This window comes from Equus przewalskii, chromosome 6 (assembly GCF_037783145.1).
Source record: "Equus przewalskii isolate Varuska chromosome 6, EquPr2, whole genome shotgun sequence".
In the NCBI taxonomy this organism is placed as follows: domain Eukaryota; kingdom Metazoa; phylum Chordata; class Mammalia; order Perissodactyla; family Equidae; genus Equus; species Equus przewalskii.
The window spans coordinates 79,900,590-79,914,102 of record NC_091836.1 but is presented as its reverse complement, the minus strand read 5'-3'; the positions used below and the strand labels follow the sequence as shown (position 1 = coordinate 79,914,102).

Sequence of the window (13,513 nt, the reverse complement as noted above, 5' to 3'; positions counted from 1 at the left end):
CCCAGCCAGGTAGAGAATTACCTCTGACCAGGCTCACATCCTGAGCTTCTCCTTTCCCCGCAGCTCCTGAAGAAAATGCAGCTTCCCACTGATGTGGGACCTGTGGGCTTCTGCATGGCAGTCACGTACACAGTGGTGGGACTGCCCCTGCCAAACTGCGCTGGCCTTAAACACTCAGCTGTAGGACAAGCAAAAAGAGTATGTTTAGGGTAATATTGATCCTGGGAGAAGGAAATTAGAAGGATTTCTCTTGGAAAGCCTGGCTCTTCACCCACAACACTCCTCTACACTCTCAATGCATGGGGATTAACGCCTCCGGTGGCTTTGTAAACATTTACTGAGTACCTCTCCAGGCCAAGCTGTGTGCCTGTCACTTCCATAAAACTTCTCCACAAGCCTGTGTGATGAATGTCACCCTCCCTAGGTCAAGCCGTATGCCTGGTACTTTCTCAAAACGTTCCAACACTCTGTGAGACAGGTGCCACCCTCTCCACTTTACAGGTGCGTAGCTGAAGCGCCAAGGTTACAGAGAGCAGTGCAATTTTACCTCGACTGAATATTTCATAGCATAAGAGCTCCATCAGGGGAGACTGCACCCACTTTTTTTCCCTGTCAGTTTTGTCACGCTTTCACATAAACAGGAAAGATGACTGAGGAGTGAGGGGAAATTGTACTGACACTAGCCACCTTGGGATTGAGGGAGCTTCCCAGCTTTTTCCTGTTGTGTGGAACCATAGGAAGTGCATAATTACTGGAGGTGCTCAAGTCCTCACCTCTAGGAACTCAGGAAAGGATGCTCCAAGCCTGGTCTTTCCAGACTCAGTCGTTCCCTTTTGCCCTCCAGATACCAGGAAGGTCTAAAGAAGACGAAAGAGCTTCAAGACCTGAAGGAAGAGGAGGAAGAACAGAAGAGTGAGAGTCCTGAGGAAGCTGAAGAGGCAGAAGAAACTGAGGAAGAGGAAAAGGACCAGAGAAGCAGGTTGGAGCCCTTGCCATTGCTGAAATGGGTTACAATTCACTTAATTGTACAACATCTCTGGAGGTGCCTGTCCAGGGCAGCAACGGGTCTCGGGCCCATGTGAGCAGCCAACAGAAACCAAGAGGGCACTCATGCTGGGGGAGGAGGCAGAGGAAACCCCAAGGAGCCAAAATAGTTAAGAAGGGGATGTTTGTGAGAGCTGAGGAGTCAGAGGTGGTCAAGGGCAGGGCCAGCAGCAATCAGGAGCTCTCAGGAGCTGAGAAACTGTGAGGGACCCTGACTGGAGTCCCTCCTAGGCCAGCCACAATCAGCTCCTTTCCCAGGCATCCCCATGAAAGATTTAAGGTCAAGGGGACTGGCCTGAAGCCCTAGAGGGGTTTTCTTACAAGAACAGGCAGAGAGATCACATGGGGGAAGGAACAAACTTGGCTCAATGACAAAGGTGAGTCTCCCACATGTCCCTTCCATGCTGGTCAAACACGCTAGGTCATCTGGACAGTGTTTTCAATTTAGACTGGAAATACTTGAGTTGTTTAAAAATATATTTTATATTTCAAGTGTATTTTTTCCTAAATCAGTAATAAAATATATAACTTGTGGATAAAGATAGTATAGATCCTGCATCTTGTTTTCCCTGTGCCCTATGGATATAGTGACCACATCAGTGTCCTGGATTTTAATGATAGCCCCAATTTCCTGTATTCTTTCCTGTTGTCTCTATTAGTACATTCAAACTAGAAGTATTGAATTTTGACTTTTAAAAATGTGGTTACAGCAAACTAAAACTGGAATGCTTCACCAAAATCTTTGTTTTTAGACTCCCAGTCTGTCTTGGGGTCCAGGGTGGCTCCAGCCAAAATGATTAATTATCTAATCAGCCGCTAAACTTGAGACAGGGTATGTGTCTGTGTCTCATCACTGGCAGACTGTGGGAATCACATGCATGCAATGAAGTAGGTAATAAAATGAAGGTTAGAAGTGAGATAGATATGCTTCAAAGCACATAGGAACAACCAAGAGAGCCCAGTTGGTGGAAGATTCGACCAGAGTGAGAGGTCTCAGCCTGCATGAGTCAACCCCTGTGTTCAAGGAAAGAGCAGTCTGGGGGAGCTGGAGAAAATGCTTCACTGTTGAAAACAAACCTGTGCTACGACGCGCCACCTCCCCTAATGAAGAGCCCCCGAGTTTTAACAATGAAAGCACAGTCTCTACCCCAAGCAGCTGGATCCTGTTCTCCTTATGTTTCCTCTCCCCCTTGGGGGTCCTCTGCTCTTATTTTGCAGACCATCGCACTGCCTCCCTCCCCTTTAATGCAGCCAAGCCCGGGCCTGGACTACAGCCCTTCTTTTGGCTCCCATCAATACAGCTAAGACAGGCTGGAACTTCTAACATTTTCAAACACCAAGAAAGAACAAAAGAGAACTAAACAGACTGAGTACATGGAATATAAACAGTCTGGTTCACAAAGCACAGGGCTGGAATCCTTATCTAGCTAATTTGATCTTAGGCAATGGGCAGCTCCCTCCCATTTCGTGAAACCCCAGGGGAAGTAAGGCTGCGTCTGGGTCCCTCTCTGTCCAGCTTATGGTCAGCAGCACATGCCAATAGCCGCCCTTCCCATCCATCGTCCAAGATGTCTTCTTGGTCTTGCTGATCCTGAGAGACGTCCATGTCTCTCCCAACCTTTGCTCCCTCTCGGATTTACTTTTAGGTCTTGAGAACATGCTTATACTTCAGGTGATGGATACCAGGCCTCAGCACAGCCCTCAGAAGGGTTCTTGTCCTTCAGACAAGCTTCACCTTTTCGGGCCCAGCAGTGTGGCATCACCTTCTCCATAATGACTAACACTGCTGTCATATAACCTGCCCACTCACAGTTATAAGGTCCCTTCCTCTCCTGTCACCCAAGCCAGACTGGGCTCTGAGAGCTGCTGTCATCAATGCCAGGCAATCCCCATTCACTCCTGAGTCCCTGAGACACACAGTTGCCTGCAGGCACCTGCACTCAAACAGGATTCCCCCATGAAATGTTGGCATCTCATTTGAAGTTATTAAAAGTTCCATGTCCTACTAAGTGCATTTAAAAAAAACTAGGCTAACTCCAGCAGCTGACTCCTTATTTAAGAGATTCAACATCAAACTCTAGTCTTTTTGTCTGAATTTCCCTCTGTTATAATAACATATAATAATGTAATCTATTATAAACATTACTGTCTGGAGGATCAACTTAAATGACCTTTGGGTGAATCAACCCAATATTTTAACCATATTAAAAAAGGAAACACAGTCTTCTGATGTTTATGTAATACACTGAACAAATGAGACACATAAAGTGCAACAGAAAACTTCTGTCTTTTCTGCCCATTCACACCTGCTCTGTGGGGCCAAGATGATATTAGGCAGATTCTTTTACTTTTCCAATAACTCTCAGAAAACAGAAATCCTCTGGTCAATTTTAAGTTCCAAGAATAACCTCATTGCAGTAATTAAAATGATCAGTTCCCTGTAATAGTCAAAAGCCTGAACTTTTTATACAGCTCAAGCTTCTCTCCTCCTCCAGCTCCAGTCCGCTTCGGGAAGGAAGCCCGTAGTGGGGACCGGGAGCCTGGTTTCTTTCTCTCTGTCCCACTTGCTCTCCTGCCCCCACCCTAGCCTTGCTAATGCAGTGTCTGGCCTCTCTGAGGCTAACGCAGGGAAAGAGGACCGAGATTGAGGGGTGGGGAAGGTACTACTGGACTGGCATTATTGTGCGCAGGCTCCAGGCCTCGGCAGGGGTTTAAAGCTGACTTTCTTTAGTGTGTTGTCTTATGAGACCTTCAGAGAAAACCACTCCTCCCACCCCCCACACACATTCACACCATTACTGAGCATCTCTCAGCTACAGGTCCCTTTATGAGGTCGAAGGTATCTCTTCAAATAGCCACTTAAAATCCCTCTCTAAGTCCTTGGCAGCTGGAAGTATACCTTCATCGTTCAGCTTCTAGGTAGCATTTCTGGGCAGGATCTGTGATGCCCCAATACCAGCTCTCCTTCGCCTGACTACATCCAGTTAAGGTGAAATGTGGACCTTGGGTCCACTATTGGTGGGAGGGCAGTTTTCCCTATCACGGCTCCCTACGCTGATGCCACCAAGCACTTCAGCAAGATTCTTGCTCTTCAGATTTCTCTGACTGGACACACCAGTGCCCTGAGTCCCCCAAACTGCAATGTATTACACTCTCCAAGCAGTATCTCTAGAGCCCCTCTCTAGGCCCCAGAGAAGGGGAAGCAACCTCACCCCTCCCTATGGAGCAGCAGGTAGAACTCAGAACCACCAAAAATTGATCTCTAAAAGAATTCTACTTATAATCTAATTCTGTTTGTAATCTCTTTTATAGGCTGGAGATGGGTGACCAGCTCAGGGTCACAGAGCCAGATCTTGACCTTCTTTGCAGCCCACTGAAGAGTGGGGTTACAGTGGGATTCTCCCTACTCTGGCAGCTTGTTGGGGCACATGGAAATACAGCGCAAAGGAAAGACTGCAGTTTAGCAACCAATTATATCTAAATAGGAACTAAGGGATCTAAATAGGGCTGAAAGAAAATGAGCTTCCATTTCCAAGCTGGCCCTTCCCAATAGTTGTGAAAATAGCCAAAGATCTTCACCTTGGCTAAGATGCTCACTGTTTTGCTCTGCTTAAGTGTCCCTGAATCGATCGTCAGAGGGTTCCCATGTGGAATAGAAACAATCCTAGGCGGCATTCTGAGCATCTGGCCCCTTTCTAAGGAGGGTATTTGGGGAGTCTTTCTATCCACTGCAAGGCATCATTTTCCTACTAACTCTGAATTAGTGCTCTCTTCTTCTCAGCAAATGACCTGCATATTTCAGCGTCTATGTGAGCCTCAAGATCTCAGACAGCCCCCCTGTCACTTTCCTCACCTCCTCCAATTAGTGATCCTCAGTATTCTCATTTTTTGTATTATGTTTTAAAAAATACACCTGGGATTAGAAACATAAAGAAATACTAGCTTAATGAACGTTTCTAGGGCTTCTCCAGAGAGCTCTAAGAATGGACTCTTCAAAGTGGGCCATCTGATCAAATGTATTTTCACTAGGCCACAAAGAGAGTGAAAAAGTTGAAACGCATTTAGGAAGAGAGGAAAAGGAAAAAGGGGAGTGAAGCAGGCAAAAAATGGAGCGGGGGAAGATGAAAGGGAAGGAGGGAAGAGAGAAAAGACAGAGTGGAGAGGGGAGAGAAAGAAGAGGAGGGAAAAATTAGAGAATGAAGATTAACGGGGTTGAAAAAACATCTTGAGTAAGCCACACCAAGGTTGCAGGAGGCTACGAGTCCTCTGGTTGCCCCCGGGTGGTTTGAAGTGAGCTCTTGAGGTTGATCTGATTCCTTGTCATTTATCACTGGACGTAAAGAGTCTTCTAGGGATTTAGCACAGCCCTGACTCTGGACACAGTCAGATGTGGAACTGAGAACAACAAATTATGCATCTGAGCATGGAGGCAGGGGACAGATTAGAACTTGGAACTGATCACTAACACATTAAGTGCAGAAAACATGCTGGTCCTGTCTGGATGCCTGGGAGTATGGGTCAGCCAACCTTGTATCCTGGGGTTTGGGAGAGTTCAGATATCAATGACCATCTAATGAATAGATGAGGGCATGTGTGAATGAATGAATGATCAAACAAGTAAATAGAGTGTTTTAGCCTAGTTGCTGCCGACATCAAGGCTATGGACTGGTGGCATCATAGTCACCTGGGGAAAATTTTAAACTATTGATTCCTAGACTCTACCTTTGGAGGGCTTATTCAGTAGGCCTGGAGTATTTTAAATAATTGCTGCCAAGCAATTCTATGCACAGCTAAGTGTGAGAGCCACTGCTCTAGACAGCATGGGAAGTATTCCCAGACAGAGAAGTATGTGTCTCGGCATCATATATACGCCCAATATACTAAACTTTCTACCTATTTTTTCATTTGACAGCAAACTTGAAGAATTGGTTCATTTCTTACAAGTCCTGTATCCCAAACTGTGTCAGCACTGGCGAGTCATCTGGATGATGGCCGCAGCGATGCTTGTCTTGACTGTTGTGCTGGGGCTCTACAATTCCTATAACTCTTGCATGGAGCAGGCCGATGGGCCCTTTGGGAGATCCACTTGTTCAGCAGCCCAGAGGGACTCCTGGTGGAGCTCAGGACTCCAGCAAGAGCAGCCTACAGAGCAGTAGGAAACCTGATGCCCAGCCAGTGCCCTGCTCCAGCACACAGCCGACTGCTCTTTCCCCAAGCACAGTGTGTCAGGCCCCGGTGTGGGCACGCTGCCACCAGCCCTTCAGGGAATGAGCAGTGGCTCATTCATGCTCAGCATCCCAGTGGCAGCTATTCATACACAATAACTGATGTTCTTGGAAGATCAACAAAACTGTCCTGGGAAAGCATCTGGTAGACAAAGAAGTCACCTTCACTGAAAACTCTAATGGAAGAGAAGGTCGCCTGCCCCTAGCTCAGATGGACAGGAGAAATAGAACACCTTCACTGTGGGGCACAGAAGCTCACTCTCCCATTTCCTCCCCGCAGTTGGCCATCAGGAAGAATTGTGCCTAAAGGCTAACTCTGACCCTGAGGACCAGACCTGGAATTTGGAGTCGTGACGTGAATATCTTCCCATTTCCCATCTCATTCTCACAGACTCTCCTTCAGCCTCCCCTTCTCCCCTTTGGAATCAGAGTTTCTCTTTACAGAAGTAGAAAAGGGTTCTCAGAAAATTAATTAGGCTGAATTTAGCTCAGTGCTTGAAATGAAATGGGAAGATTTGAATTAATGTGTATGCATCTGTGCACACACACAGCACACACATACACACAGCATGCATGTGCATGAAGCCAACAACCCTCCAAATGTGTGCTCTGGGTGTGTGTTCTGGATAAAGCCAACCCACAGATTTTCTCTAGGGGTGGGGCAGTCACCAGCGCCTGTTCAATGAGCTCTCCACATGGATTTAAGATGTTTGAAGAACAGAAAACTCATGGCTTCAATGGCGAGCTTGCTGGTCTCCATTTCAAGTGCTAATTCTAAGCTGCTGTACAGCATGGTCTGTTCCTACTTGATCTTTCCCATTGAGAGCAGTTAACCCACCTCTCAGGGGAAGGAGGAGACACGGTGTGCTTTCAGCTTCCGTGTGCCCACATGCAAGTGTGCAGTTCAGTTAGTGCTATTAGTGCTTCCGTTCAAAGCGGGTTTCCGACCCGAGTATGTTTCAGAGCATTCCCGAAAGTTGAGCATAACCCTGAGGGAGCCCATCCCATCTCCAATGGGACTTCTCGCTCCACCTTCACAGCCACTGCCTGCATTCATCCCTCATCAGTTTTGGGGGTTGTCGGTTTCCAAGTGGGTTTTATTGTGGTCGTTTTTGTTTTGTTTTGCTGTTTGTTTTTGTTGTCAACACTCATATAGAATTTACTAGGCCCAAATATTCTTCCAGGTATTATCTAGGTATTATTTCATTTAGTCCTCAAGACAAAGAAAAAACTATGAGATGGATACGACTCATCCCATTTTCAGATAAGAAAACTGAAGCACAGAAACCACAGGTAACTTGCCGAGGGCACCCAGTTAGTAAATCATGTGGCTGGGATGCAAACCCAGGCCGGCTGGCTGCAGGAGCGGTGGTCTTAACCCTTCCACAAAATTTCCTCTTCCAGTGGTCTCCTAACTGGATGCCTGACCTTCCAGTCCCACTCCCCCAAGTGGCCCTTCAGCCACTCCAAACCACTTCTGATTCCCAGACTTAAACTGCTTTTTCTCACAGCTCTGTTCCTCCACTCGCTAGTTTTTCTTCTGCCATTCTCTTTGCTTCTGGTCACTCTCTTCAGGACCAAGTGCAAAAATCATACCCTCCCTACAGGCTTGGATGTAAAATATTTTTTCATAAGAGACACATAAGTTGATCATATAAGAATCATGGATAGGATGCTCGAATTCATAGGAAAGAGATAGTTAGGAAAAGAGTTTTAATAGTAAAATTAATTGTGTATAGTTCTGGACCAGACCCACCGAAGGAGCTTTAGGCCCGCCGAGCCAAAGATAGGATGCCAGTGGAGCTCCCGAGAGAGCAGCCGTGGACGGGACCTCCCTCCAACTCCGCACCATTCCCCGAAGAATAGGCCACACCTCCTCTGTGCTTCCTGGCACTTTTTAAACATTTTCATTATTGACCATCACGACAGTGTATCACAGTAATTTATTTATATGTCTGTCTCCCCTAGCATTTCTCCTCAAAGACAAGAACCATGTCTTACCCATTCCCTGGGTAAGTGCCTAGCATGGTGGCTGATGCTTGGAAGGGTGCCATTAAATGTTTGACAAAAGAACAAGTGAGCATCCAAGGTGGCAGAGAGCAGCCTGGAAACAGCTGACATTTTGCATACTTCCCAATACCAGCACCATCACCACCACCATCTCAATGAGAAAAATAACATCTTTACTATCCTCTAATATTTTTCAGTCTTACTGAGAGAGCAGAAATGAGGCCCGACTAGCAACACCATTTCCCAGCTCAAGGACTAAGCTTTACGCAAGCACTCCTTTCAGAAGATCCACCTAGATCAGGCCCCACTTTAAAATAGCGTGTTGATTTAAGGGGGGGGGGCATTCTTTACAGTGGCTAGAAAACCCCTGTGAGAAGCCCAAGCCAGGGTTGACCGAGGATGTGCCATTAAAGGTAAAGAGGTGCAGACCAAGGCAGATGGACTTTGGGGGCATGGATGGATGTTTGCCCTGCCCCTTCCAGGGGGATCGGACCCCCTGAAGGAGCTTTAGGCCCTCAGAGCCAAAGACAGGATGCAAATGGAGCTCCCGAGAGAGTGGCTGTGGGACAGGACTCTAGGCTGGCAATGCCTAGTCTCAGTCTCCCTTAAAGAAGGACCAGGCTGAGCTGGCCCATTGTCTTGGCCACAGGGTCCCCACCCTTGTTTCCAGTTGAGACAAAGGCCAGGAGAGGAGGTGCAGTGAGCTCCTGAACCTCCAGCTGCTCCACAGAAAGGCCTGCAAGAGGATTCCAGACCAGGCCCTCACCCACACTACTCTGTGAGTAAGGGAGGTTGAGGAAAAGAAACAGCATAAGAGTAACCACATTTCCAAGGGCATTCCTGAAAAAGTACTTATCCGTATTTCTTTCTGAAAAGGAAAGATGGATCTGAAGTAGTTGCCACTGTTTCCAAAGCAGGAGGGAAATGGAGAGGAAGGCCCTATGCTTCCAACGGCGATAATGATCTGAAATCAAAGTTCCCCTCAAAATGCCTCTGAAGTCTCACATTTCTGCTTAACCCTAGGACTCTGGGTGCCTACCCTCAGTTGCAGAGTGATGTGTTGTTTGTGTCATTGTTGATGTCACCTCCTAACAGGACCTTCACTTCCCGGCTGCCACAGAGCCCATATGTATTGCTCCCCATGTACAGCCTGGCAAAGTGAATGGAGAGGGAGATGCTGGATTTGTGTATCACTGGCTGTCAGTTCCTAATGTTAAACATCACACAGGTGTGCTAGCATTGAATTATAGAGTGTCACATACCTGAGTTTGAAAATAAAAGCACATTTCCAAACCTTCAGCAGCAGCCAAATGCCTCCTCATTTTATGGAGCTGAGCCACAGTCTTGCCCCATCCCTGAATTCGATCCCTTTGGATATTAGTGCCTCCCAGAAGCAACCAGAAGTCCCCAGCTCTTGGGTCATTGTACTATGGGCTACCTCCCAGGGGCTGAAACAATTCCTCTCCTTCTCCCCTTCCCCATTCCTGATCCTGGTTTCCTGTACTTTCCTGGCCTGTGACTTTTTAAGTTAATACATTCTGCTGGGCTAGAGACTGCTGAGTTTCTCCCAACCTGATTTCTATAGACAGACTACATTTTTCAGCCTTTCTTACAGCTAGTTGCAGAGGAATGTAGACCTTCCAGATCTAGTTTCCTAAAAACAGACTTCCCTGCCCAATACTTCACACCTTTTTTATTCTCCTCTCCACTTACCAAATTCAGAGGATTCGTCTGAGGACCTGAGGCCTGAGAAGGTGGCAGAACCACTAGGAGGAAGCTGGGTCTTTGAATGGGCCCTCATGGCATTCAATTGTGACAAGAGCAAGAAGTAAAATGTTAGTATATTAAGCCACTGAAATTTAGGAATATTTGTTATAGCACTTAGTCTACCCTGACTAATGCATACATTTGAACCAGAAATGGGTTGCTTCAATATCAGATTTTCCAAATATGATGCACCGGCTTAGCAGTCAAGTGTCATGAAACAGGAAAATTGATCCCAGGGGCTAGAAACATGGTGACCCATGTTGTGAATACAACAAAAATATTTGTTATAGTCTTATCCATGCTAACTTGAGAGGCAGCCCATGGGCAGCCCATAGCTCTAGGAGAAGTGGCTGGAAAGAATCAGGGTGTTGGGGTATGTCAACCTTTATTGGCTGCCTTTGGCAAGGTATTGCAAGAAAAAGAAACACTCAGGAAAGGATTGGCTATTTGGAAGCAGAAGGGAAAAATAATATAGAGTGTTCAGATTGAAGGAATTAAGGGTTAGAAAACCTGACTGCATCTAAACCCCAAACAGTAAGACTGAAAAGAGCTTGGAGTGGAAAAGAGCCAATAACATTTCTCAGTTGAACGCAGATCAACTCAGCCTATGGCAAAGACAAGATTAAGGATACGGCCCTTCGAACTGTGGTTTCAAGTGAACTCAGTGTAGCCACCATTAAATTAGGGAAAGAGAGATGCATGGGGATGAGAAAACAAAAATATCTTGAGAATTACGACTGGGAAAGGAGTTTTGGTATGATTACTGGCTCATGGAATCAAATGGAAGCAAACATCAGAAATCTAAGTTTGGGGGCCGGCCCCTTGGCCGAGTGATTGGGTTCTCATGCTCTGCTGTAGGCGGCCCAGTGTTTCATTGGTTTGAATCCTGGGTGCAGACATGGCACCGCTCATTGAGCCACGCTGAGGTGGCGTCCCACATGCCACAACTAGAAGGACCTGCAACTAAGAATATACAACTATGTACTGGGGGGTTTTGGGGAGAAAAAGGAAAAAAATAAAATCTTTAAAAAAAAAAAGAAATCTAAGTTTGTGGGGGAATTGTATTTACAAAGAAACACAGCCAGAACTAAGAACTCCTTTATTGTTCAAGTTGGAAAACAACTTTTGGGATCCTAAGCTTACATTAGCAGTAAGCTGTGCTACCTCAAGGAGGGCATACTCCCTAACTCCCACTTCAAGTGTGGCCAAAGTGTTTGTACAATGAAGGGCTACAGAGAACAGTGGACACAAGACATGGGAGTTTCTCCCAGAAAGCAGAATCAAGATCTAATCAAAGGTAGGTAATTGAAGTAGGCACAATTTCTAAAACGTCCCCCCAAAGATGTCCCGCCCCAATCTCCAGAACCTTTGAATAGGACATATCACTCCTGTTCTGTCATATGGTACAGCTGACCACAAAAAAGGGAGATTATCCAGGTGGGTCCAGTGTAATCAAATGAGCACTTAGAAGCAGAGAGCTTTGTCTGGCTAATGGTAGAAGTGGGAGTCAGAGAGATCAGAGGTGCGAGAAGGACTCACAGGGGCGCTGCTGCTTTGGAAATGGAGTGGGCTGCATGGGAAGAAACACAGGCTGCCTCTAAGAACAGAGAATGGACCCCAGTTGACAGCCAGCAAGGAAACGGGGACCTCACTCCTACAACATCAAGGAAATGAATTCTGCCAACAACCTGACGAGCATGGAAGTGGATTCTTCCCCAAGAGCCTCCAGGTGAGAGCCTAGCCCAGCTGGCACTTTGCTTTCAGTCTTGTGAGACCCAGAGCAGAGGACCCAGTTGAGCCCACCCAGAGTTCTGACCTTCAGAACTGTGATAATAAATGCATGTCATTTAAGTTGCTACATCTGCTGTAATTTTTCACGCAGCAGTAGAAAACTGATAGAGTGGCCTTCATAATGTCTCCTCATTGGTATTGCGGAACTGCTAAGGCACGTGCCTGCTGTGTCTCCCATTCCTCTCCTTTATAGGTTATCCAGATCCTGCTTCACCGTTGCACTTTGGGGGCAGCATATAACTTTCTTAGTTCATGGGTTACCAGACCACAAAGCGCCACAGCTGGACCTGATAGGGAAGACTGAGCATAACGCAGCAGTAATGGACTTTGAGCTGGATGGGACTTTGGATTGTCTCTCATGAGAACAGAGTGACTATATTCTATGTGTGGGAGGAACATTGAGCCCCATATTAGGTGATCAGAAGGGTAAACTGTGGCAGAGACAGCTGTGTGTTGACCAAATCATTTTTCTTTTTTACTCCTAGGCACACAGGTAGATTACATTTCCCAGACTCCTTTGCAGTTAGATGGATCACATGACAAAGTCTGACCAATGGGATATGAGTGGAAGTGAAATAGCCACGTCCCAGGTCTGGCCCCTAAAGCAATCTCTGGCACAATCCTCCACACTTTCTTCCCTTGGTTGCTGGCTCCATGTAGATCTTGGGGAGGGCTCTGAGGTACCAGGTGGTGGCAGACCAGAACAGTCTCTGAGTAATTGTCTATGGTAAAATATCCACCCCCCACACACACCTACCACTACCACCATTCTCAGCCACTGGATTATAACATGAAAGAAATACAAAATAAAAAGTATTTTATTTTGTTAAGGGATTGAGATTGGGGGTTATTTGTTATGGCAGTTAGACAACACTGACTAATATAGTTGCCTATCTACGTATTCTAGAAAGCAACTAATCTCAGTACCATAGAATTGCATTGTTATGATACTTTTACATTCACACAATTCACCTCCCTTATTTGACACATGACAAAACTGAGGCCCAGAGAAGTTAAGTAACTTGCTCAAGGTCACACAGCTAATTGGTATTAGAATTTAAACTAAAATTTAGATATTACCCTCAGTCCAAGACTCTGGGTTGTACCATATTTCCTTCTTTTATGCCACATTTAAAAATATCTACCCTATTTAAATTTTTATTTGCATATATCAGATTAAATATCATTTTGACTCATGTATTCCTTATCCAGGGAACAAGAAAACTGGCCTGGATAGTCCATGTTTCCTGCTCTCCTCTAAAACTTGTTGTTCTCTTCATTTTCATTTAACTTTTGAAATTTCCCTTCTAATTCTACAACTTTTTTCTTCCATTGTAGGTTCCCCTTGATTACAGCTTGAGCTGTTACTTTAGAAGTGGACGGTGCTGCCAGTTCTTTTTCCGTATCCTGAACACTTTTTCTCAAAACAGCGAGGAGAGATTACCTGGCAATATTTTCTTTATCGCTCTCCACTTTAGCCTTTAGCACCAAATTCTCCAGAAACTTATCTAGAGGGAGAGGCCTAGAAGCTAAGACTGAGTACATTCACGCTTAACAAGAGAGGCAGCAAGTTTCCATCAAGCATTTTCAATCACTTTCCAACAGTGGCTTAACCTCTCTCAATAGGGATATCCAAATATAAGATTGTTCCTCTTCTAGAAACTCACTTTTACAAG

General features: G+C 45.9%; 1 protein-coding gene and 1 long non-coding RNA gene across 14 annotated transcripts in view; one reads left to right on the top strand and one right to left on the bottom strand.

Moving 5' to 3' along the window:
• The window catches only part of IRAG1 (inositol 1,4,5-triphosphate receptor associated 1), a 132,273-nt gene extending 122,695 nt beyond the window's left edge, over positions 1–9,578 (top strand). For all 12 annotated transcript variants that reach the window (XM_070626338.1, XM_070626332.1, XM_070626336.1 and 9 more), the window contains 2 exons: positions 845–979; positions 5,957–9,578. In XM_070626338.1, the coding sequence (XP_070482439.1) occupies positions 845–979; positions 5,957–6,200 (379 nt within the window). In that variant the 3' untranslated portion in view covers positions 6,201–9,578. The remainder of the gene's footprint in view (positions 1–844; positions 980–5,956) is intronic.
• Positions 1–13,513, bottom strand: part of LOC103559920 (uncharacterized) — a 72,893-nt gene that overhangs the window by 16,529 nt on the left and 42,851 nt on the right. The window lies entirely within an intron of this gene.